At 53.2% G+C, this 21,775-nt stretch overlaps 1 protein-coding gene across 1 annotated transcript; it reads right to left on the bottom strand.

The window, feature by feature from the left end:
- Positions 1 to 1,182: 1,182 nt before the first annotated feature.
- Positions 1,183 to 8,887, bottom strand: G6PC (glucose-6-phosphatase catalytic subunit). The gene is made up of 5 exons (XM_028520917.2): positions 8,568 to 8,887; positions 6,025 to 6,134; positions 4,043 to 4,148; positions 3,329 to 3,444; positions 1,183 to 1,933 (listed from the first exon to the last, which is right to left on the bottom strand). Exons 1-5 carry the CDS (start codon positions 8,795 to 8,797, stop codon positions 1,422 to 1,424), a joined length of 1,074 nt encoding a protein of 357 aa, XP_028376718.1. The 5' UTR covers positions 8,798 to 8,887; the 3' UTR covers positions 1,183 to 1,421.
- Between the last annotated feature and the right edge of the window lie 12,888 nt (positions 8,888 to 21,775).

Genomic DNA, 21,775 nt, shown 5'->3' with positions numbered 1-21,775 from the left:
CTGAAACTCCTGGCTGACCCAAGGCAAAGCAGCTTTTTTTTTTTTGCTAAAGAAAAAACATAGGTACACAGAAACTAAATTATTTGTTTAGGGAAATAGAGAAAGAGCTAGAAATTTAGCTGAGCCAGAATTAGAACCTTCAGATCCCATGGTACCTAAAATATAGTAATCAACGAGACTTCATTCTTAAATAAAATGTTTTAATAAAATACTGCACGTATATATTTTTCTTTTCAAAGATGTTATGGCCAGGGAGGTTGGTGTGAAGGATAATATATGGTGAACTACATAATTAGTAGCAAAAACAAGGACCTTCAAATAAATAGGCTTCAGCACTTTTTTTAGGGCGTATTCTGCAAATCATCTGAGACTGGAGACAGGTGAGGAGGCTTTCCCCTTCAAGAACGTGCTCTTGGTTCTCTTGGGATAGAGAAGGAGTCACGGTTACCCTCCGGAAATCAAAAGTAACATTGGAGTGACCTTCTGCAGAGGGGAATCCTCGCCTCTCCTCACCTCTCCTCGCCTCTCCTCACCTCTCCTCGCCTCTCCTTGCCTTTTTGCCCAAGATTTTAAAGCTGAACTGAAACGTAACAAAAGCACTACCCCAGAGTCACCTTTAGGCATCTGAGTTTCCAGCGGGGCGGGGCGGGGGGCGGGGGGCGGGCCAGTGGGAAATTCTGGGGAAAGCAGAGCTGGGCGAATGAGGAGGAAGAGCCAGTGTGATGGAGGAGAAGCCGACTGTGCCCAGGTGTAGTGCACACCGAGGCCACTGCAGCCATTCAGAAAGCCTAGTCACTACAATGACCACGGATATATACTAGAAAAACACAAGACGCAGAATTATCCCACCAACCACTTGCTAACCACACCTTCAGTTGGTCCCCCAATACTGAGTCACTTACCTAATGATTTAAGTATAATCAAAGCCATCTAGGTATCGCTTGACATAATCTGCATGGTATTCAAGATACTAAAACATCCTCCTTGATCCATCCTTCTTGTCCTATTAAATCCACTTCTCTTTTCTCCTTTCCTGGGTAAGAATGAGCATCCTTCTTATGGCTAGATGCTCTTCCTGGATGGCTAGAGCATCCTCAGGTGGGGTTCCCAGCCTGGGGTTATGAGCTGTCCCTACCTGGAAGTCTGACTTCCGGACAGACGTCTGACAGAAGAACAAGGAAGTCTTCAGGGGAAGATCCAGAAGAACTCGACTTCTCACAGACAAGGGTATCCTCAAATACCCTCATTATAGCCTTTCAAAAACCATCCCCCAATACAAATTAGAAATGCAAAGGAGGAAGTGGGTCACGCAAGGCAAGACTCGGGGCGCTTCTGGCCTCACAGTGGGCTGGCAGAAGATGCTAGCTGCCCTCAGGCCTTGGCACAGCCGTTGGCTTTAAATACTGAAGGCTCCACAGTCTTTACAAAGACTTCTTGTCCGGCTGGCCCAGGATCCGGGCGAGGCAGTAGGGGATGAGGCTGACTGAGGCCAGGGGCACCGCCGCGCTCTTGCAGAAGGACAGGATGTAGAAGGTCAGCTCGACTTGGGACGGGGGCTTCAGCGAGTCGAAGAGGTGCAGCAGCACGAGGGAGACCACGATGCAGCCGAGGCGGAACGGGAACCACTTGCTCAGCTTGCCCTTGCAGCTCTCCCTGTACAGGCTGGAGTTGAGAGCCAGCCCCAGGCCGAAGAGGGTCCCCAGGTTCTTCAGGAGGCTGGCAAAGGGGGTGGTGTCGATGTGGACCCATTCTGGCCGCTCACACCACCTCTTGGCTTTCTCTAGAGTCCACAGGAGGTCCACACCCAGCCCCTTGAGCAACAGGTAAAATCCAATGGCGAAGCTGAACAGGAAGAAGGTAATGAGAAAGTATTTCTTGAGACTGGCATTGTAGATGCCCTGGATGTGGCGGAACGTTTCAGCAACAGCAATGCCTGGGCGGGAGAGAGAAAGACGGTGAGAAGTGGGAAAGACTCCGGACCTCCAGTTATAGGTGGGCTGGGAACCGATGGGTGACATGTCATCTGTCACCCATTAAATCATAAACTAGAGGGTCACCTGGTTTATGCTCATAGGTGACTCCACCCTTTCCTCAGCCATAGACTCTCTCAGGAGGAAGAGTCATGTCACATACACCCTCCCACTGCACGTACATTTCCTGTCCGGGTCCTCCTGTCTCTAGTTGAATGCCCTCAGGGCTGGAGAGCTCACTCCCACTTGGGCAGCCCCTTTCATCTTTGAATGGATTTGATCATGAAAAAGATCTTTCTGCCCTGGCTGGCGTAGCTCAGTGGGCTGCGAACCAAAGCATCGCAGGTTCGATTCCCAGTCAGGGCACATGCCTGGGTTGCAGGCCACGGACCCCAGCAACCACACATTGATGTTTCTCTCTCTCACTCTCTTTCTCCCTCCCTTCCCTCTCTAAAAATGAATAAATAAAATCTTAAAAAAAAAAGAGGTCTTTCTTTTGCTGAGCCGAATGAAGCCTGCTCCCCTCTAATGCCATCTGTTGGTCTCGGCTCTGTCTGCAGGGGTGAAGTTGTAAATCTAGAGCCCCTGTAGCCCACTGGAAGACAGTTCTCCTCCTCCCTAACCTACACAGTCTTGGGCCTTTCACGTGACCTGGCCTCCAGGCTCCTCCTCAGACATGGGACCCAGAGCTGAATGTTGTGTTGCTTTTGCAGTTGCCATGGAGTCATTATGTTTCTCGTTCTCAGCACTGTTTTCTGCTCTTAGAGGTCTCCAGGGGGGAAAAATATCATAATTTCCCTGAAGTTTTATATTCCAATGCCACCCACAAAGGTCAAGGAATTTTTTTCTACACTTAACCCCAATTTTTTTCTGCCTCTTATTAACTGGATCTAAGAAAACACAAATATTCAAAAATGCTGAACTTATTAAAAAGATGACTTGTGAGTATCTATTAGGTTTGCAAATGAACTTATTTAAATAAAGAGCTTTCCTAGGACACTGGGTTAATTTGTTAAATGTGGTAGAGCCCCTTAAAATTAAACTAGGGGCCACTCCCGATTGAAAATCAGTGAGAAATAAAGAATGTCAAAATCTCGGAGATCTCAAGCTAATTTAATTGGAGAAGTAACTTTGTGTAGTGCAGTTTCTCTGGAAAACACTTAATTGGGCAGATCTGGGCACTCCTATGGAAGTGAATCATTTCAAATGAGCTACCCTTGACTTTCAACCCACTAAACTGCTAATAGCATTGATAACTACAGAACAAAGCTGGAATGCTGGATTCTGTCCTGATCGAGGAGAAATGGGATAGGCGGGGCAGGAGAGGGAGGGAGGGAGGGAGCCAGAGCAGCTGATACCTGACAAGACTCCGGCAACAACCTGGTGGGGGAAATGCGCAGCGAGGTAGATTCGGGACAGGCAGACGTTCAGCTGCACGACCCAGAATCCCAACCACAAAGTGACGTTCAAAAACCTGCAAGAGAAGAGGCAGCCGTCACAGACCCCGGATACAGACCTTCCAGCTGAGGGAACAGCTTCAGCAGGAGTGTTGAGGCCTGGCAAACTGAGATGCCGTTGGTGGCATATTTGTAAATTAATGCCCGTGCTCGGAAGCTCAAAGATGCTTGTGGCACGCGGCGAACGCTTGCATTTGAGAAGTTTATGTGCCCGGTGGCTGCCTACCCAGAATTCCCTGTAGTAGGAATGTCTGGCGTTTCTCTGTTTATTTTAACCCGGAGGGGCAGACTTTGCAGGTTCGTACAGAAACAGGTCTTTCTTCAAATCCTACCACGACCTAACTACCTGATCTCAAGAAGCCCCTCTGCCACATTAAGGGTTTGTTTCCTTTTCTGTACAACGAGGGCGTGCACCTGTGGGTGTCTTCCAGCCCTGACATTCGGGGACTCTAATCTTGACGCACAGCAGACGGGCCACAGCTCTTATCAGCACCGGCCCAGGGTGTGGGAGGGGCCAGGCGCATGCCAGGTGCGAGGAAGAGCCAGGGGTGCGTCAGCTACGGAAGGGGCCCCCTCCTGCTCTCCACCACCCACACCCCAGGGCTGAGTTCTTACCGAAATCTGTAGGTGGCCTTTTTCTTTCCCCGGAAGATAGAGAGGGTGGATGTGACCATCACGTAGTATACACCCGCGGTACCCATCGCGTGGCCGGAGGGACTCCCTACAGGGCAGGAAAGAGATGGATGAAAGGATTAAAGGTGCAAGTGTCCACCTGGGAGACTGCTAGGGGGTGTCATCCATCCATCCATCCGTCCGTCCATCCATCCATCCATTCGCTTATCCATTTAGCCACCTGTTTAACAAGTTATCTATTGAGCTCCTATTACAAGCCCAGCTCTGGGCTCGGCTAGGCTCTGGGGGTGCAGTGGTGAGCAAAGCCAGGGAAGGCCCAACTCTGGTATTTACATGCAGTCTATTCAAAAAAGCCAGCGCGCTGGATGTGTCATTACAAACGGGTTGCCCTCCGCTACCTGTCTCCCACTGCCCTGTGTCCTCTGCTCCACTCACGCTGGCCTCCTCGCTTTTCTGTCACCCTAGTCCCACCTCCGGGCCTGGGCCCTGTCCGTCTTTCTGCTCAGACTAGTTTGCCTCCAGAAACGTGCTGGCTAATTTCCTTGCCTCCTTCAAGTGTTTGCTTAAATCTCACTTTCTCAATGAGCCCTACAGCGACCACCCTATTTAATTCTGCAACCAGTCCCCATTCCCGAACCCTCTGCCTTGAGGCACAGAGGGTCCTGACATGTGCCACCCGCCACCCAGAGTCCCTTCTGGACAGAAGGACTTATTTTTCTAGATGTTGAGAGTGTGGTCACAGATGGGCCCTCGCTCTCAGCCTTCTCTGGGCGTTGCCCCGGGCTGAAGAGAGCCATCTCGATCAGGGTTACCCTCTGCTGGGGGTGGGGGGTGGCCAGTACCCAATCACTGGTCTATATTGGACATATGAGAGCCTGGGCCTCTTGACCCAATTCAGGCAACTCAGAAGGGCCACCCCCAGTTCCAGAGCGCCCCGTGGAGTAGGCGGAGGCAGTGTTGCAACTGGACTTCCCCTCCTGCCTGGTTGGCTTCTGTATGCCTTCCCGTCGGTGCTAGTCCTGGGAGGGGCTGAGCTCCTGCACGCTGGTCTGCCCCTGGGTCTGCTTTCCACGGAGCCCCATAGGCAACACCTGTCCTCGTCTTTCCTCCTCCCCTCCACGTCCTCCCCCTTCCTCTTCTAAAGGATCATCTTCTAACATTCTATATATTTCACTTGTGTGCGCACGTGCAGGCACACGTACTATGTGTCAGTTCTACAAGGGCAGAGACCTTTGTTTGATTCGCGGAGGCATCCCAGGTGCCCGGAACAGTGTCTGGCACAGAGTAGGTACTCAGTAAATAACACCTGGGTGGTGAGTAGGGTCTGAAGTGAACCCAAGGTTTGTGAGAACAAACAACTATGGGGCACGCCCTAGTTTGGGGGTCAGGGACAGGGGCCCCGAGGAAGGGATGCCGGCACCCCTCCCGAGGGTGAGTGAGACCCAATGTGATGGCTGCTCTGATGACTAACTGAAAAACAGCATCCGTCATCTGACTGCCTGATACCAGTATGGCCGTAACTAGCAAAATACAGGCAGCGTGCGGGTCTGGCCGGCCGGCTCAGGAGGACTCAGCTGCCAGGCCAGGCCAGGCCAGGCCTCTGGGAAGGACAGCCAGGGCCTCGGGCCTCTAGGGCTTAACCTTTCTCGGGCACAGAGCCATAACACGCTTCCTCTCATAAGCCCTTTGCCCATGAGGGTGCTTGCCTCTCTGGATTAGCAATTAACGTTCTGGAAGCATTAGGCAGATTTCCAAAGCAGCAGCGAAATGCTACACAGGACGGCCTTCTCGAAGTGAATTAAAATATGGAATTGTACCACCTTGAAGACCATGAGAAAAATCTCGAAGGAATGGCTCTCCTCACGTCCCCTCAAGGACAGCTGCACCCACCACAAATGTTAATAGGTGTCCACAGCGAGCGAGGGCCACGGGGCGTCTGTCTCTACAGAGGGTGGCACTCTCACCTGGCCCAGTCTCACAGGTGACCGGGAACTGCTTTATCTGTGGCACCGAGGTGTTGCCGTAGTAGTCCGTGTCCAGGACCCACCAGTACGGGCGCTGCCCGAAGAGAATCCTGTAGAAAAGCAGAACCGGTGTGTGGAGTCACTGAAGGGACACTTTTGTCAGAAGCCCATGCCTTCGAGAAGAGGGAGGAGCGTGGGCAGAAGGTCCACGAGAGACTAAACAGAAAACCGGTGGATTGGCACCTGCAAAAAGGGGAACTGGGTGACCGGGAAGACGGGGGAGGGAGACTTTCTATAGTACGTCCTGTATATAATTTACGAGTTTTGAACTATTTGAATGTGTTATTTATTTAAACAAAAAACCCCGACAATAAATCTGAGATCCAAAAATCCATATTCCTAGCCAGCTATGTGACTTTTTTTTTTTTAAAGTCCAAGAAAAATGTGTCCTGGAACGATGCATATGGAACTATAGTTTGCAACTTGAACTTGCCTATCCTACCAGGTCCCTCTTCTCTTTCTCCAGGCCTCAGGGATCGGAAACTGAGCCCCAGCCCCAGGGACAAGCCCCCCACTTCCCGGACACGTGGCCTCCTTCGCCATCAGAGTAACTCCCTGTAAGGGCATAGTAGCTTCGGGTGCTTGCTCTGTATCCTCTTCGCTTTGCAACAGAGTATCTCAGACAAACCGCTTCCTTTTTAAAGGAACTAGACATGTTTTTTTTAAAAATAAAAAAATCTCATCCAAAGGCATGCTTATTGATTTGAGAGAGGTAGGAAGGGGGGGAGAGAGAGAGAGAGAGATCAGTTACTTGCCTTTCATACGTACTGGAACTGGGGATCGAACCTGCAGCCTAGGTTTGTGCCCTGACTGGGGATTGAACCTGCAACCTTTTGGTGACGGGACCATGTTCCAACCAACTGAGCCCCTTGGCCAGGGCTGGACTAGATATATTTTTCATTGTGGGAAGCGGTGTCAGAAGTCCGTCTGGATGCTTTTTTCCCCCCACTGTAGTGGTGGAATGGTGATGGCTTACCAAAAACAGGGGTAGCCACTCACTTACCTCCATCAGTTCAGAGAAAAACCCACCGTCCTTTGATTGAGATCAGATGTTTGGAATACCCGTTTACCTTGTTTATTTTTTAGGGTCATGCTATTGAATAGGGGATTATAGACAAAACCAAGTGGATTTTCAACAGAAATTTCAGAATCCCATCAGTATGACTTGGGCTTCTGAGCCCAATATTTTTTTCTGTTCTAAAGGACTTTTATGGTTTGTGGCCAATGACTATCAGAGCTGGAAGAAACTTAGGATTCGTCTGATGATAGTCGTAGGTTTGGGGATGGTAGCGGTCAGAGAGGGCAACTGGTCCAACTCCTCATCCCTGGGTGAGAAGAGAGAGGCCACACCAGAAATGTGCTCAAGTCAGCTGGTACTGGCTAATAATTGTAAGATATCCAGGATTTTTGCAAGTGGAACTCTTCAATAGCTTGTGAGTGGCTGTAATGGGAATGCAGAAGCAGTAGAAATGGGCCAGTGCTAAAACTGGGGTTCTTCCCCCCCCCCCCAAGAGTCAGTTTATCAGCACCGGATATAACATGGCTCTCAAGTGCCTTGCTCCTGGAGCCCGCCTTGCCTGAGCTTACGGTAAATCCTGCCTCTACCCCTGGCTGGTGTGGCTCAGTGGACTGAGCACCAGCCTGTGAACCAGGGGGTGGATGGTTCAATTCCCGGTCAGGGCACATGCCTGTGTTGCAGGCCTGGTCCCCAGTAGGGGATGCTCAAGAGGCAACAGCACATGGATGTTTCCCTCTCTTTCTCCCTCCTTTTCCCTCTAGAAAAATTATATATATAATTTATATATAAATATATATAATATATATAAAGGATAAATATATATTATATATATTTATAATATATATAAATTTTAAAAATCCTGCCTCTGGCGTTCACTCCCCATGTTGGTCTAGGTGCGGTCACTTTATCGGTAATACAGTTACTACCTCCAGAAAGACACTTCGCATGTGACCTGGCACATACTACATGCTCACTAAACGTTCACTACAATTCTTATGGAGGCCCCAGAGATCACCTGCGTTTGCAGATTATCAAATAGGAACACAGAGAGTTACTCTGACTTGCCCGGGGCCATGCAGCTGAGGAGGCTGAACCAGGCCCGGGGGGGGCCCCCGTGCTCCTTTTCTCACACATCATTTGTTTTTCTTTCGTACGTCTACCTTCACGTCACCTGTGCTGCTGCCAAGTGGCAACACTGTGTTTCTGTGCCTACAGCCTATCATTCAGACTTTTCACTAAGTCCCGCTGGCCTTCCATCCATGTGAAACGGCCTTCCCTGTATCTTCAGCTCACTGACAGGGTTTTCTCTGTCTTCTCTCTTTCTGTAGCTGATCAGAAGTCAGGGGGGGAGTGACCTGCGGCTTTCTGATAAGCATGGAGGAGGCAGCTTCCGACGGACAGACATTCCCTGCAAGCGCGCCGGCCTCTTTCCGGGCCGGGCTCCTCTCTGCCGGCTCCTACTCACCACTTGAAGATGAGGTTGAGCCAGTCCCCAATCACGGCCACCCACAGCAGCTTGATGCCCACAGCCTCTCGGAGGTGGAACCAGATGGGGAAGAGGACGTAGAAGGCATTCCTGAGGTCTGCGATCACGGACACCAGGATGAACCAGTCCTGGGAGTCCTGGTAGTTCACCTGCAGGTAGCGTGTGGACTGGATGCCAAAGTCATGGAGGAGGTCCATGCCTCCCTCCATCCTCCCTCCCCGGTCCCTCGGGAGGCCGCCGGCTGAGCTCCTGCTGACGGTGGTGGAGATAGCTCTGCTATCAGCCTGCGTCTTGCCCGTTTTATACACCCCGTAACCGGTCTGCAGGTCAACCCAGCCCTGATCTTTGGACTCAGAAAGCACTTTTGTCTAAAAACTATTGATCAAAGGTGCATCATCAGTTAGGTTGATACAAACATGTTCAGGGTGATTTACGTAAAATAGAAAAACAGGCCCGCACAAACAGCCCGGCCGGCCGTGTGCTCTGCGGGGCCAATGATTAACTTGGGATGCCGCCTCCCAGTGCCAGGGGCTGCCCGCTGGGCTCCGAAACCAGCCAGCGGCACAGAGCAGAGTCTGAGGCACCGTGGGGCTCGCAAAGATCCTGATCTCCTAAGTCTGCAACTGCACCTATTTGGGGACAAAGAAAAGCCTAGCGATTCAGGTTTTAAGTTCTTAATTTAGAAAGTAGGAAATTCTACTATACGGGGTCCAGTCACCTAGCTGGGCCTTTCTTCACCGCATTAGGTCTAGGAAAATCTCTGCTTCTGGAGCTCAAACCCTCTCCCCGTAGGATTCCGTAGCGTAGGGATAGAAAACAATGATCTTTGGATGCACTGATACATTTTATATTCAATGTCCTTCAAGTTAGGACCTTTGGGGTTTTAACACATTAATTTAAGCAATAACATGAAACGTAGGTCCATGCAAAAGCAGCATGACGAAGATGGGGCTCCAGATAAAAACACCAGCGTGTGAGTGACCGAGGGCTCTGGAAAGGGCTCCCGCAGTCTGACCTCCCTTTCCTTGGTGATGGGAGGTAGGCACATTCCCCGGGAGGTCAGTGCGAGGTTATCGTCGCCGCGGGCACAAGCAGGGAATACGCGGGAGGAGCAGACGCCCAGCCGTGAGAAGCAACGCCGCCTCCTCGCCCGCACAGGTGAGGTCGTTCTGCAGCAGCGCAGGTGCCGGGACCTCACACCTGCGTCCGCCAGGACTCTGAAGGAGGCAGGGGCTGAGTCCGGCGATGAACGGGGGCGCGTTCTCCAGGATAAGAGCTACTGGGAATAAAACTTACAAAGCCCACCTGAATTTCCCACTAGAAAGTCCATATTGCCTTGTCAGGGGTAACTTGGGGTCAGGGGAAAGGAACGCAGAGCTACTGAGTCTGGAGCAGAGGCAGACAACATTCCTCGCTGGAAATGATTAAAGCATCCCCCAGGAGGTATGGGCTGGCATCCTACCCCCAGTCGCACAGGCTCCCACCCACCTTGAGTGGACTCCGGCTGCCCTTGACCACACCAGCCTGCTGGTTCAAGCGACCCTATCTAACCATGCCCAGCCTGGAGAGCAGGCAATGGTGGCAGCGGCCGTGGGTGGGCTGCAAATAAACCGTGAACTTGGCAGTGTTATGGGGAAGGGTGCTCTGTGTTATCAGGGCTGCCAGGCCACAGGTAGAGGGCCCCACTGGGAGAGATGGTCTCTCCCCTCCACCCTTCGAGGGGAAGATAAGCCTTCCTCGAAAGTATTGAGTAACTACTGCTGTGACCTCTGTGCCCTGGAGTTTCTGTGGCACGAGGTGAGTTGAGGACACATGAGGCAGGCCCTCTGGCAAAAGACTCGAAGGCCCTATCTGTTTCCTCGCAGGGCTGCGGCGAGCCATGAGCTCGGCGTGTGGGGGCGGGGCGGTGGAGAGCCCCGTCTTTTGGAGGGACCTCGGGGAGAATGCTTGTGTTGGTAAGGAGTCTTGATGGGGCCCCTATCCGTGCACAGGGGAGTGGAGGAGGAACCCCTCCGGCCGGCAGCCTGCCCGGCAGGGGGACAGACCCTCCTGGTCCCAGCCATTGTGTGTGGTCAGGAGGTGATCTGCCAGTTTCCACCCTTCTACCTTCCGGGCCCTTCCTGCTGTCTCCAGGACATTTCTGTCACGTGCAGAAAGAGGTGAGGTCCCCACAGACCTGGACCTGCTGGGAAGCTGACGGAGGAGGGAAACCGTGGAGCCTTCAAATGCTCAAAGGACGTGTGGATGTTTGAACCGAATCGTGTGGACGAGGCAATGGAGCTGCTGAAGGTTTTGATGAGAATCCACTCATGTCAAGGCCCTCTCCAGAGAGGGAATCCCATCACCTCCTTAACTCCCGTCATCCTTCCCTTTCTTTCTTTCTTTTTTTTTTTTTTAAAGATTTTATTTATTTACTTTTAGAGAGGGAAGGGAGGGAGATAGAGAGAGAGAGAGAGAAACATCAATGTGCAATTGCTGGGGGTTATGGCCTGCAACCCAGGCATGTGCCCTGACTGGGAATCGAACCTGCGACACTTTGGTTCGCAGCCTGCGCTCAATCCCTGAGCTACGCCAGTCAGGGCTCCTCCTTCTCTTTCAAGAAGCTCTCTGGTTGGAGTCCACAAACGTTCCCTGAGCGGAGCCGTGCCTGGCCCTCTGAGGAATCCCAAGTTAAATCTCAGTTGTGCTCCGGCACCTGCACGTTCTCTCGGGGCAGGGAAGTCAGACATTCACACAACTGACTGTGCCTATTGGGGGGTCTTTAGATTGAAACTGAACACAAATGTCACTGAGCTCCCCATCGTTTTGTCCCTGGTGGAGACGACTCTAGACTTATGGACGGCCTCTGGGAAAGGGACCAGCCGAGTCAAGATGGAAAGTTCCGAGGCTCCTCCGCAGGAGTCCTGGCTGGGCACTCCCCAGGCGCTTTCCCCGCAGACAGAAACCCAGAGGCTGGGGCGACCGGGTTTGGGAAGAGCATGAATGACGGGAAGGGGCCAGGCCGTGCAGGACAAGTGAGCGGCTGCTGCCAGCATCCTGGCGCCCTCCCCTCGCAGACCAAGGCTGACTCACCCACTCAGACAAGTTTATTTGCCGGCGGGGGAGCAAGGAGGGGAAGGAATCATAATTTACCGCACATCTCCTCCACAAGTGGCTTTTATGACCAAAAATAAATCCTGACATTACCTACAGCCAAAGCCTCTGTCCTGGCTGGGGCTCTGGGTCCCCTGGGAGAGGCGCTGCCTTTTTGCACGGGGCTCGTCTGGACATTGCTCCAGGGACACAGAACCCAGCCTGAGGCCGAGGTTTTGCCTGAGCAGTGGGGCGGGGGGGTGGGCTTTCTCTGAAGGGTCCCAACCCACACTGTGGGATGCACAGCTTTTTGTCATTGTTTATCTCTTTTTAAGTGCTTCCCCCCCCACACCAGTTGATCAGTGGGGGAGGTGTGTCAGGGTAGACAGTAGAAACTGGTTCGATCCACTGCTGTCACCTTTTAAATGAGTGACCCTGTTCATGTTTTACAAAAAACTACGTGGGGGAAAGTAGGTGAAGGGAAAGGCGGGTTAATCATTGCTAGCCAGTGAATATGGCTGACTTATCGCGGGCCTGGTGAGAAAAGTTCAGCTCCAGGACCTTGCACCGTGCACTCATCGACCAGGTGCGGGGAGCATGCTCCCTGCCTCAGGATGGGCTGGACACTCTGTCCACAGGAAAATGCCAGAGGACATTGGCTTCGTGGTCAACACTAAGAATTCCCTGCTCACTCCCTTCCCCTCTTGCCACCACGGGGTCTGCTTTCTACCAAAACTGAATGAACCGTTGGAATCCTTACGGGACGTGCAGTCTGGCTTTCTGACTTTCCTCTCCTTCTCCTCCATCTCCTTTTGCCCCCCTCCCCAAAGAAGCTGTTGTTCCCCCCGTGAGAATGCCCTGTTCCCACAAATGGCCAACCAGTTCCCTGGTGACCAAATGGTGACACTTCTCCAGCTCACAATCAACCCTTTGGTGGTGCCAACCCATCCCAGTCACCAGGACACATCCCTGTGGTTGACTTTGATCCTTTCTGCCAGGAGTTTGACCTTGGTGATGGCGCACAGCAGAGGCAGAGCAAGGGAAGTGAGCCTCTAAAATAACAGTTGGGATTGTTTGGAAAAAGCTCCTCCTGGCCTGTGCCCCAGAGGCAAAGACGGCCTGTCTGACAGGAGATGGGAAGTGTGAGCTGGAGATGTAGCCCCGACCTGCTGTGCCTGCTTGCTTCAGCTCATAGATGACCTCAAAGAACCGGGGACAACTAGAGAAAAAAGGGAGAGGATACGTCACCCATCACTCAGTCATAGCTCCGCCTGCTTGGGTGTGGAACGAGGCAGGGACTGGGGACACGTGGGGTATAAAAGCTGGGAGCGTTTTTCCTTAGAAGACCCTCAGAAAGCATCCTCAAGCCTCCAGCCGGCAGCCCGTGACTCTGTCCCACACCGCATCACTAGGACTCATTTATTTATTTTTAGACAGAGGGGGAGGGAGGGAGAAAGAGAGGGAGAGAAACATCAGTGTGTGGTTGCCTCTCATGCTGCACCCTGCACGGGGGAACCTGGCCCACAACCCCGGCATGTGCCCCGACTGGGAATCGAACCTGTGACCCCCTGGTTCACAAGCTGGAACTCAATCCACTGAGCCACACCAGCCAGGGTGTCACTAGGATTTGTAAGGTAAAAAGAGAAAGAATAAATAGGAAAGCAAAGAGTTGTGTGATCTTGGTCACGTCACTGGAGCTCCCTGGATGTTACTTCTGTCAGCTGTCCGCTGAGACTGGTGACCCTCACCCCCCTTTCCGTCCTAACAGTCCCTGACCTGGGCTGCTCCTTTGAATGGAGCTCCAGTGAGGTGGGGCCTGCCTTTCTGGTGACCTAACAGAAGTAAAGGATTCATTATTGCCAGAAGAAAAACGTGTGCTCATATTTTTTTTTTAGCTAAAATATGTTCAAAAGGAACATGGTCACATGGTTTCAAAACATTCAAAGAGTTCAAAAGAGTATTCAGTGAAGTCAGTCCTTCCTCCCACCTCTGGGCACCTTCCAAACACTGGTCCTGCCAGAGCCCCGCTGAGACCTGCGATGCACCCAGAGTCGGAGAGGCCCTCCCCAGTTCTCAGTCGGAAGTCAGCTCCCGAGGCAGAGCCGGGCTCCAGCCAGGGTCCAGATCAGGGAGGGGTCGTCCCTTCCACTCTCTCTTCCCCCCTCTTCCTCTCCCCCAGCTCTGCCCTGGAGTCCTCTAATCAGCTCTTTCTTTAAGAGCCGTGGAATTTTTATCCCAACCAAAATGCCCACGTTGTCCAGTCAGTGATTGTCCTTCCGTCTTCTGGAACCCAGCTGGGGAGCCTAAGTAGGAAATTAGTAGTCTCGGACCCTCTTAACCCACAACTTACCCCTTCCGAGAGTTCCCAAATGAGGACCATGATGCAGAGAAAGAGGAAGAGGTGAGGCCCGGAATTGTCATGAAAACAAACAGTGAGGCCCCCCCGGCACCCCCTCCCAGGCCTGGAGAGGTCCAGGGAACTATTCTGAGCCACGAAAACACAGCAGGGCTATGCTAGGCAGTAAACAGCAGTCTGTCCGCCGACGCTCGTCTTCCTTGGATGCGAGGCCTGACGGTGCCTGCCCGCCTGCCCGCCTGCCCGCCGGCGGGCGGGAGAGCAAGAAGGGCGAGGAGGGCCTGGCGGGCCTCTCTCCTCCAGGGTAGAAAGGAAAGTCAGTGTTTGTTTTATTTTCAAGACAAAAGATTTTCTTCACTTTAAGAGGTTTGACGTGGAAGGAGGGCAGCCTCGGGATCGTGTAAGGCCCGGAGATCTCTCCGACCTTGAATTGCAGAGAGCAGGGTGCTCGGAGCTCTCCTCAACCCTGTGCACGTGCAGCCTCCGCTGCTGTACTGGGAAGTCGGTGCAAGCTTCTCACGGTCAAGTCCGCTCCTTGGCCTTTTTTTTTTTTTTTAAGATTTTTATTTATTTATTTTTCGAGAGGAAAAGGGAGGGAAACATCAATGTGTGGTTGCCTCTCATGTACCCCCGCCCCCCAATGGGGACCCAACCCAGCAACCCAGGCATGTGCCCTAGACTGGGAATCGAACCGGCAACCCTTTGGTTTGCAGGCTGACCCTCAATCCAGTGAGCCACATGAGCCAGGGCTGCTCCCAGGCCTTTTTTCATCCTTGAATCATTTTTCCTTGATCTTTTGTCTACCTCTGCCACTTTTGCCAGCCCCAGCTGCCAGGCAGGAGCGAGGCCATCTCAGACCACCCAGCCCTAGCCTCTCTGCCAGGTGTTTGCAGCCCTGAGAGTGACTCCAGGTGATTCCAGCAGCAGAACTGCCCTGCTGAGCCCAGCTCAGAAGGCCCACCTGCAGACTAACGACCAAATGAAATGGTCTGATGGGTTAGGCCACTGTTTTTCAGGGTGATTTATTGTGCAGCAGTTGAAATACCCAGTAGATGCTGGTTAATAAAATATCGAATCACTTACTGTACTCCAAGAACTAGTCTTGAAAAAGTATACAGACTAACTCATTTAATCCTCCTAAAAATTGTGTCCCCATTTTACAGGTGATGAAGACGAGGCCCAGAGAAGTTAAATAAGTTGCCCAAGGTCCCACTCGCCGGGTCCAAACCCCAGAATCTGGCTCTAGAAGCCACATTGTAGACCTCTATGCCACGTTGCAGAATGAGGAAAACATTAACTCCTTGATTTGCTGCCTGAGAAACACCCTTCCCCACGTGCGTGCCAAATCCTATAGCATTTGGGGGTCCAATGCCCAGCCTGTGCTTCTAACTCACCCAGCCACATTCTCTTAGATTTGCCCCAAGCTCTGGGCCCCTCCTGCTGGTTTGGGGTGAGGAGGGGAACCAACCATGGAGGATTGACTTAGAGACCTGCCATCTGTCTGTCCCGTCTTCCCCGCCCTGCAGCCTTTGCTGGGCACCGAGTGCAGTGGGGCAGGGCCCCCCTCTCTCACCCCCCACCCCAGGGATTGCGGGGGCTCCTCTGCGTGTCAGCACAGCCCTCCGACCCACGTCCTGGCCTCACCTGCGCAGCCAGGGTGATTTTCACTCAGGACCTTTGGACTGTCTTCGATCCTCTTTTTTGAGGTAGTCAAAGGAGAGACTGGATCAGAAATGGCTTTTTTACAAAGCAAAGTCTCACTTGACTCTAACAACTGTTACTGTTTTTTTTCAGGTTTCAATAAGGATGCATTTTAAGCACCTATAACTTGTGCAGCACCATGCTGGGCGCCAGCTGCCAAGGCCAGCAGGACCTGGTTCTTGCCCCCGGTCGGGGGGGGCTCGGGTTCTGCGGTGGGGCAGGAGGGGAGGTGCAGACAATGAGCCCGTGTTCAGTGTGTGAACTTCCGTCGAAGGGTTTTGTTTAAAGCGCTGAGGGAGTGCTTGCCTCGGCAGCACACCTGCTAACCCTGCTAACGCACGAAGGGAGCAGGGAGAGCAAAGCCATGTGATCCAAGAATGTGACAGACACGGTCTTTATGCGTCTTATACTCTCTGGTCAGGCCCCTTTGGACCGTGTGGAACTAAACTGCTGTCCCAGGGTTTTCTCGACCTTGGCCACATGTTGGAATCACCTGGGAAAATGCATACGGCTAACGCCGGAGCCTCACGCCCAGAGATTCTGATTGTATCGGTGTGAGATGCTGCCTGAGCGTACGGAGTTGCTCAGGCTCCCCCGTGATTTCAGGCACAGTCCAGGCTGGGCGCTTTTGCTTTAAGGCAACTGTGCATGTTTTCGCCCTGCTCCATGGAGTGTTGAGTTTGCTCTTAGAGGTTCACTTACCACGCATGGGTCAGGTGCCAAACGCTTCTCAAGCATGACCTTGTTGAATTCTTTAACCAGGCCTGCCGGTCACTGAAGACGAGCAGGGGCACCAGGAAGGCAGTCGGATGTCATTCCGCAAAGACCTGGGTTCAATCCCATCCCCACCCCTGACCAGCCCAGTGACTTGAAGCAAGCAACCTGACCCCTGAGAATCTTGGTTTCCTCACTTGTGGATAATACTGGGGATAATAGCACCTGCTCCTCGAGACTGTCGTGAGGAATCGATGAAGCGACAGTTGAAAATCAGCCCGCCCAGCCTCGTCTCCACCGCACTGGCTCTGTTTCAATGGGGGAAGTGGGAGAGACTGGGACATCACATTCCTGGAGTGTCCTCCGGAAAAGAGGGGCCCCCATCCTCTTCTGGCACAGGGACGCAGGTCAGGGAGTGCGAGAAACACGCAGTGGGAGGGTGTCAGACACCCACACTCCACTGGGAACACTATGATCTATTTCCCTTCTCAGGGCCCAGAGGTCGTCAGGAGGAACCCTACCCAAGATGCAGACCCCTGCCCGAGCCCAAGCGGAGCAAACACGGTCAACCACCAGCCACAGGCCCTGAGTTGGAGCGGGAACATGAAGCCGGCACCACCGAAGGGCCGGCCCAGGGAGTTCGCATACTGGTATATCCTGATGCTACATGTGGCTGGGGGGGAGGGGAGGGTTTGCGGCCCCTTCAGTGGGATCTGTATGCCCAAGGTCCCTGGATGGCGGACATTCCCAAGGTTCCCTCACACTTGCCAGGTTCCCCTAAACCTTCGCGTTTCTGACCCTTTGGTTTTCTCTGGGCTGTACTCCTCAGGGTCTGGCTGCTTCTCTCTTGTGGCTGGAAAGGTAAGCTCCCAGGAGAGCTCTCCAATGGTGTCTCTGTGCGTGTACTCCCTTGGGGCCACTCAAGCTGTGCCCTCTGGCCCCGCTGGGGACCCCCATCGCATGCTCACGGGTCAGCAGGTGAGAGCCACAGCGGCAGAGTCCCCCACGCAGCCGGGGGCCACAGGTCTCCTCTCCCCGTCCCTGCACCTGGAGAAGCAGGGGTGGGGCGGCCAGGAGAGGGGTCCTTGGCTCCTCCACAGCGTTTGTTTTGGGAGCATTTTTGTCCATCGTGGTCCAAGTTTCTTTAAACAAGACAAGAAAGTCAAAACATGACACTTGTTTGGGCTGAGAGGGTAAAGCGAAAAGGAAAGAAGGACCGGCAATAGCAAACCGATGCCTCCTCAACCCTTTCCCATCTGAGCGCTTGTCACCAGATCCTGCTGTTATTCTTCAGCATTTCTTTTTTAGAGTTTATGTATTTATTTTTAGAGAGAGGGGAAGGGAAGGAGAGAGAGGGAGAGAAACATCGATGTGTGGTTGCCTCTCCCATGCCCCCCACTGGGGACCTGGCCTGCAACCCAGGCATGTGCCCTGACTGGGATTAGAACCCCGACCCTTTCGTTCACATGCGGGTGCTCAATCCACTGAGCTACACCAGTCAGGGCTGTTATTCTTGAATGAAGAACATGGCTCCCACAGTGTTTAGTCTTTGTCTGAAGATTCCTTTGCCAGAACTTCCTTTCTTTCCAGCTCACCCGGGTGAGCCTGTCATCCAGGTAGCTCTTGAGGGACTGGCAGGACTTCCATGGCACCTGAGTTCGAAGTTCCCAGGGTGCATTGCCCTCTGGTAGCAAACTGAGCTGGATCCAGAGTTCTGTGCCCTGAACTCCTCAGCGTCTGCCCTGAAGTCCCCATGGTCTGACCTACAGCGGGGTCCGTGGCCTGGGTTTCCCACTGGGAAAGGAGACCCCTCTCCCTGACCTCAAGGCCTCCCCTTCTAGAAAAGACACTGGGGGGAGTGGGCAAGCTGTGGAAGCGGAGCTGTGGACACTGTGTGCTGGGTGGGTTTCTCTGGCCTGGAGGATCTCGATCAAGCCTGCTCTTTGAGCCCTACCTCTCCCCCACTTACCCCTGCCCGACATTCCTTTCTGGAAAATACCCCAGTTCTTATCCAAAGTCCACACCCCGGGAGGAAGAGCAGGAATGTGAGGTCCCGGCGCCTGCAGCCTGCAGCCTGACCAGGCCAGGCCGTCCCCAGGACACTCCTGGCTCGCGTGCTTGCCCGCCCCTGGTCAGGCAGCTCCTGCCCTGGCTGGCTGAGCTCCCGAGGCTTTCCGGCTCCTACGCCCAGTGACATCCCGCTCATCTATCCTGACAGTAATGAAGGCCACTGTGACCCCTGGCCCGGGGAACGGGTGATGTCACCTACAAAACTCCCTCAACTGTTGCTGTCCTTTGACCGTCCTACCCGTTCTCAAAAGCACACTCCGCATGGTCGAGTCAATGGCGGGGACTCCGAAGATTATTTGGCGGTGCAGACAGATAGGCAGACGGAGGGGCATCTTCGTTCAGGTAGTGAGAGGCGGAGAGACCGGATGAAGAAAGCTGGCCAGAAACTAGTACCTCCCGCCGGGGATTGTCTTTCTCTCCCACAAGACAGCCACCGGCATGTCCAGGGCCTCCCCAGCCCAGGCGCAGAGGAGGACACCGGAACCGAGGGATGGGGGAGAATTATGGGACCCGAGGCAGCAGGGGCATCCCCCCGGGACCTCAGACGGAAGACCGGGGAGTAGAAGCTGAAGGAGTGAGAGGAAGAAGGAACGGAGGAGGAATGGGCCGGGATGACAGGGACTGAAGACAGAGAGGCACCTTCCCAAGGGTGGGGATGCTGGCCAGGACGGGGCCCTGCCCCAGGGCTTGAGGAAACGGTTGCTCTCCAGAGGCCTCCCCTTCCTCCTTGAGGCCCAGGACAGGGGAGGGGCTGAGCAGGCCCCGGGGAGGTTCCGAATGTGCCTGATGCTGCTGGCCTGTGCATTTAAAAATGGCCCAGTGGTACATTTTACCTATGTTTTCACCACAATAAAAAAACATGGTGCCGTCACTGTGGAAAAACAGTCTGGCAGCCCTGGCTGGTGTGGCTCAGTGGACTGAGTGCCAGCCTGCAAACCAAAAGGTCACCGGTTCAATTCCCAGTCAGGGCACATGCCTCGGTTGAGGGCCAGGTCCCCAGCAGGGGGCGCAGGAGGGGCAACCACACATTGATGTTTCTCTCCCTCTCTCCTTCCCTTCCCCTCTCTCTAAAAATAAATAAAATCTTTAAAAAAACCAGTCTGGCAGTTCCTCAAAAGGTAAACATAAAACCTAGAAGTTCTACTCCCAGATTTACACACTCAATTGAAAACCTATGTCCACACGAAAACTTGTACAAGACTGTTCACAGCAGCGTTGTCCATAATAACCGAAAAGTGGATACAGTCCGATGCCCTTCAACTGACGAACAGATGAACAAAATGTGGCGACATTCACACCATGGAATGCTCTTCGGCCATCGAGGGCTGAGGCAGTTTCATGCGACACGATGGATGCACCGCGAAACATCGTGGGGAAAGAGGCCAATCACGGATGTCCACATGTCGTATAGATCTATTTACACGAAACGTCCAGAACACGGGCTCATCTACGGTGACGGAAAGCTGGTGGTTGCCGAGAGCTGGGGAGGCGATGGAGGGAAACGGGAAGTGACTGCTAACAGGCGTGGGATTTCTTGCTGGGGTGATGAAAACACTCTGGAGTGAATGGCCACTGTATTATACACATGAAGAGGGTGAATTTTATGGCACTCGACTTATATCTCATTGTAGAAAAAAAATAACATTAAAAAACTGTTAGAAAAAAAAACAAGTCTTCTGGGTCAAAGTTTGGCCATCACGTCAGCTCAGGCTGGCCATCCCTCTCCCCTCCAGGATGGAAATGCAGCAGGTGTGGGGACAGCAAAGCCGAGTCCCTCCTCTGCCACACATCCTGGGCTCGGGAAGCTCCCAGGGAGGAGGGGGATGCAAAGAAGGTCGATGGGAGGGAGGACCTTGGGGGTGGGGGAGGAGAGGATCTTAGTGTGAGACCAGGCCTCCGGCCCAGAGCCCACCCACTGCTCCCCCTTCCCACACACCCTGGCCCCGGGGCCCCTGGACACGATCCCCATCCTGGGGTCCACCTAGCTGTGAGAGAAGCCCCCGTGAGAGAAGGCAGGGAGGTCGGGGGTGCAGCCAGCAGCCTTGGGGAGGCAAGCCAGGGGGTTGACCTCACAGTCCCCAGTGTCCTGGTCCCCCCGGAAATAGATGGAGTCGGCAGAATGGAAGGAGGGGTCCTGGTCAAAGAAGTTGTAGGGCCGGAGGAAGAAGCCCACACGGTTCTCCACAGTCACCATGTTGGGAACGTCCTCCGCATGGGGGATGTGCAGGAAACCTGCTGTCACCCAGGCCACCAGGTCCTAGCAGGGGAGAGGAAGAGGGTTGTGAGGCCTGACTCTGCTAAGGACACGCCTGCCCCTGACAGTAGTAGCCTTGTATGTAAGGATTCAGTTTACTAACCCAGGAAAGATGTGCAATCATAAGGCTTTATTTCTTAGCTTCATTTCTTCGTTTCTTAAACCTTCAGGTTCTAAAGACCCTGGAGGGCCCTGGCTTGGGAGAGAGGGAAGTAGCTCACCCTTGCTCCCACCGTCTCCTCGTAACTGACCTGCCGGCAACAGCCTCGTTGCTGATGAAGTCAGTGGGGTCCACGGTGGGTGTCCAAGGGTCGTTCAAACTGTAGATGCTGGCGCTGCTGGGCTCCTCCTCCTTCCGCTGGGTCACGGCCAGCTGGTGTCTACAGGAGATTTGCGTCAGACCCACAAGGTCATCAACCTGTCCCGCTGTCTGAGGCTGCCCTGAAGCGGGAACAGACAGGAAGAATAAGCACAACCTCTTTGTTACTCTCTGTTCACTTCCTGTTCTCCCTCTCTGTCTCTCTGACTCTCACAGAGTTCCCACATCTCTCCAGCATCCTGTATCTCAAACGTCAGCCGGCCCGTTGTTCAGACTCCAGGTCCTAATGCCACACATATATCCCTCTAGGTCGCAGCCTGGGCCCTGGAGGCAAATGCATGGACATGGTTTCATTTCCTTTTAGGTCAATTTCATGATCTCGAATGCCTGGATTTTAGGGGATACCCCCTCAGATCTGTGCTCCTCTCTTGCTCTGTTTCTTCCTCCAACCCTTATAGGGAACATTTTAAACCTGCAGAAAAGTCGAAAGAATAGTGTAGTGAGCACTCACGCATATACCCCCAATGCAGACTCTACCTTTAACATTTTCTTGGATTTGATTCTGCATGAATCACTCCATTCATCCATCCAATCCATAGGCCTCCTATTAAATGGTTAAAAGTTGCGGCCACAGGACTGTGTGTGTGTGTGTGAATGCACATCCACAGAAGGTGGGAGAACCTGGGTTCCCAGCAACATGG

Source organism: Phyllostomus discolor, chromosome 8 (genome assembly GCF_004126475.2).
Source record: "Phyllostomus discolor isolate MPI-MPIP mPhyDis1 chromosome 8, mPhyDis1.pri.v3, whole genome shotgun sequence".
NCBI classification, from domain to species: Eukaryota; Metazoa; Chordata; class Mammalia; order Chiroptera; family Phyllostomidae; genus Phyllostomus; species Phyllostomus discolor.
Note: the sequence above shows the minus strand (reverse complement) of the source record. Positions and strands in the feature narration are given on the sequence as shown.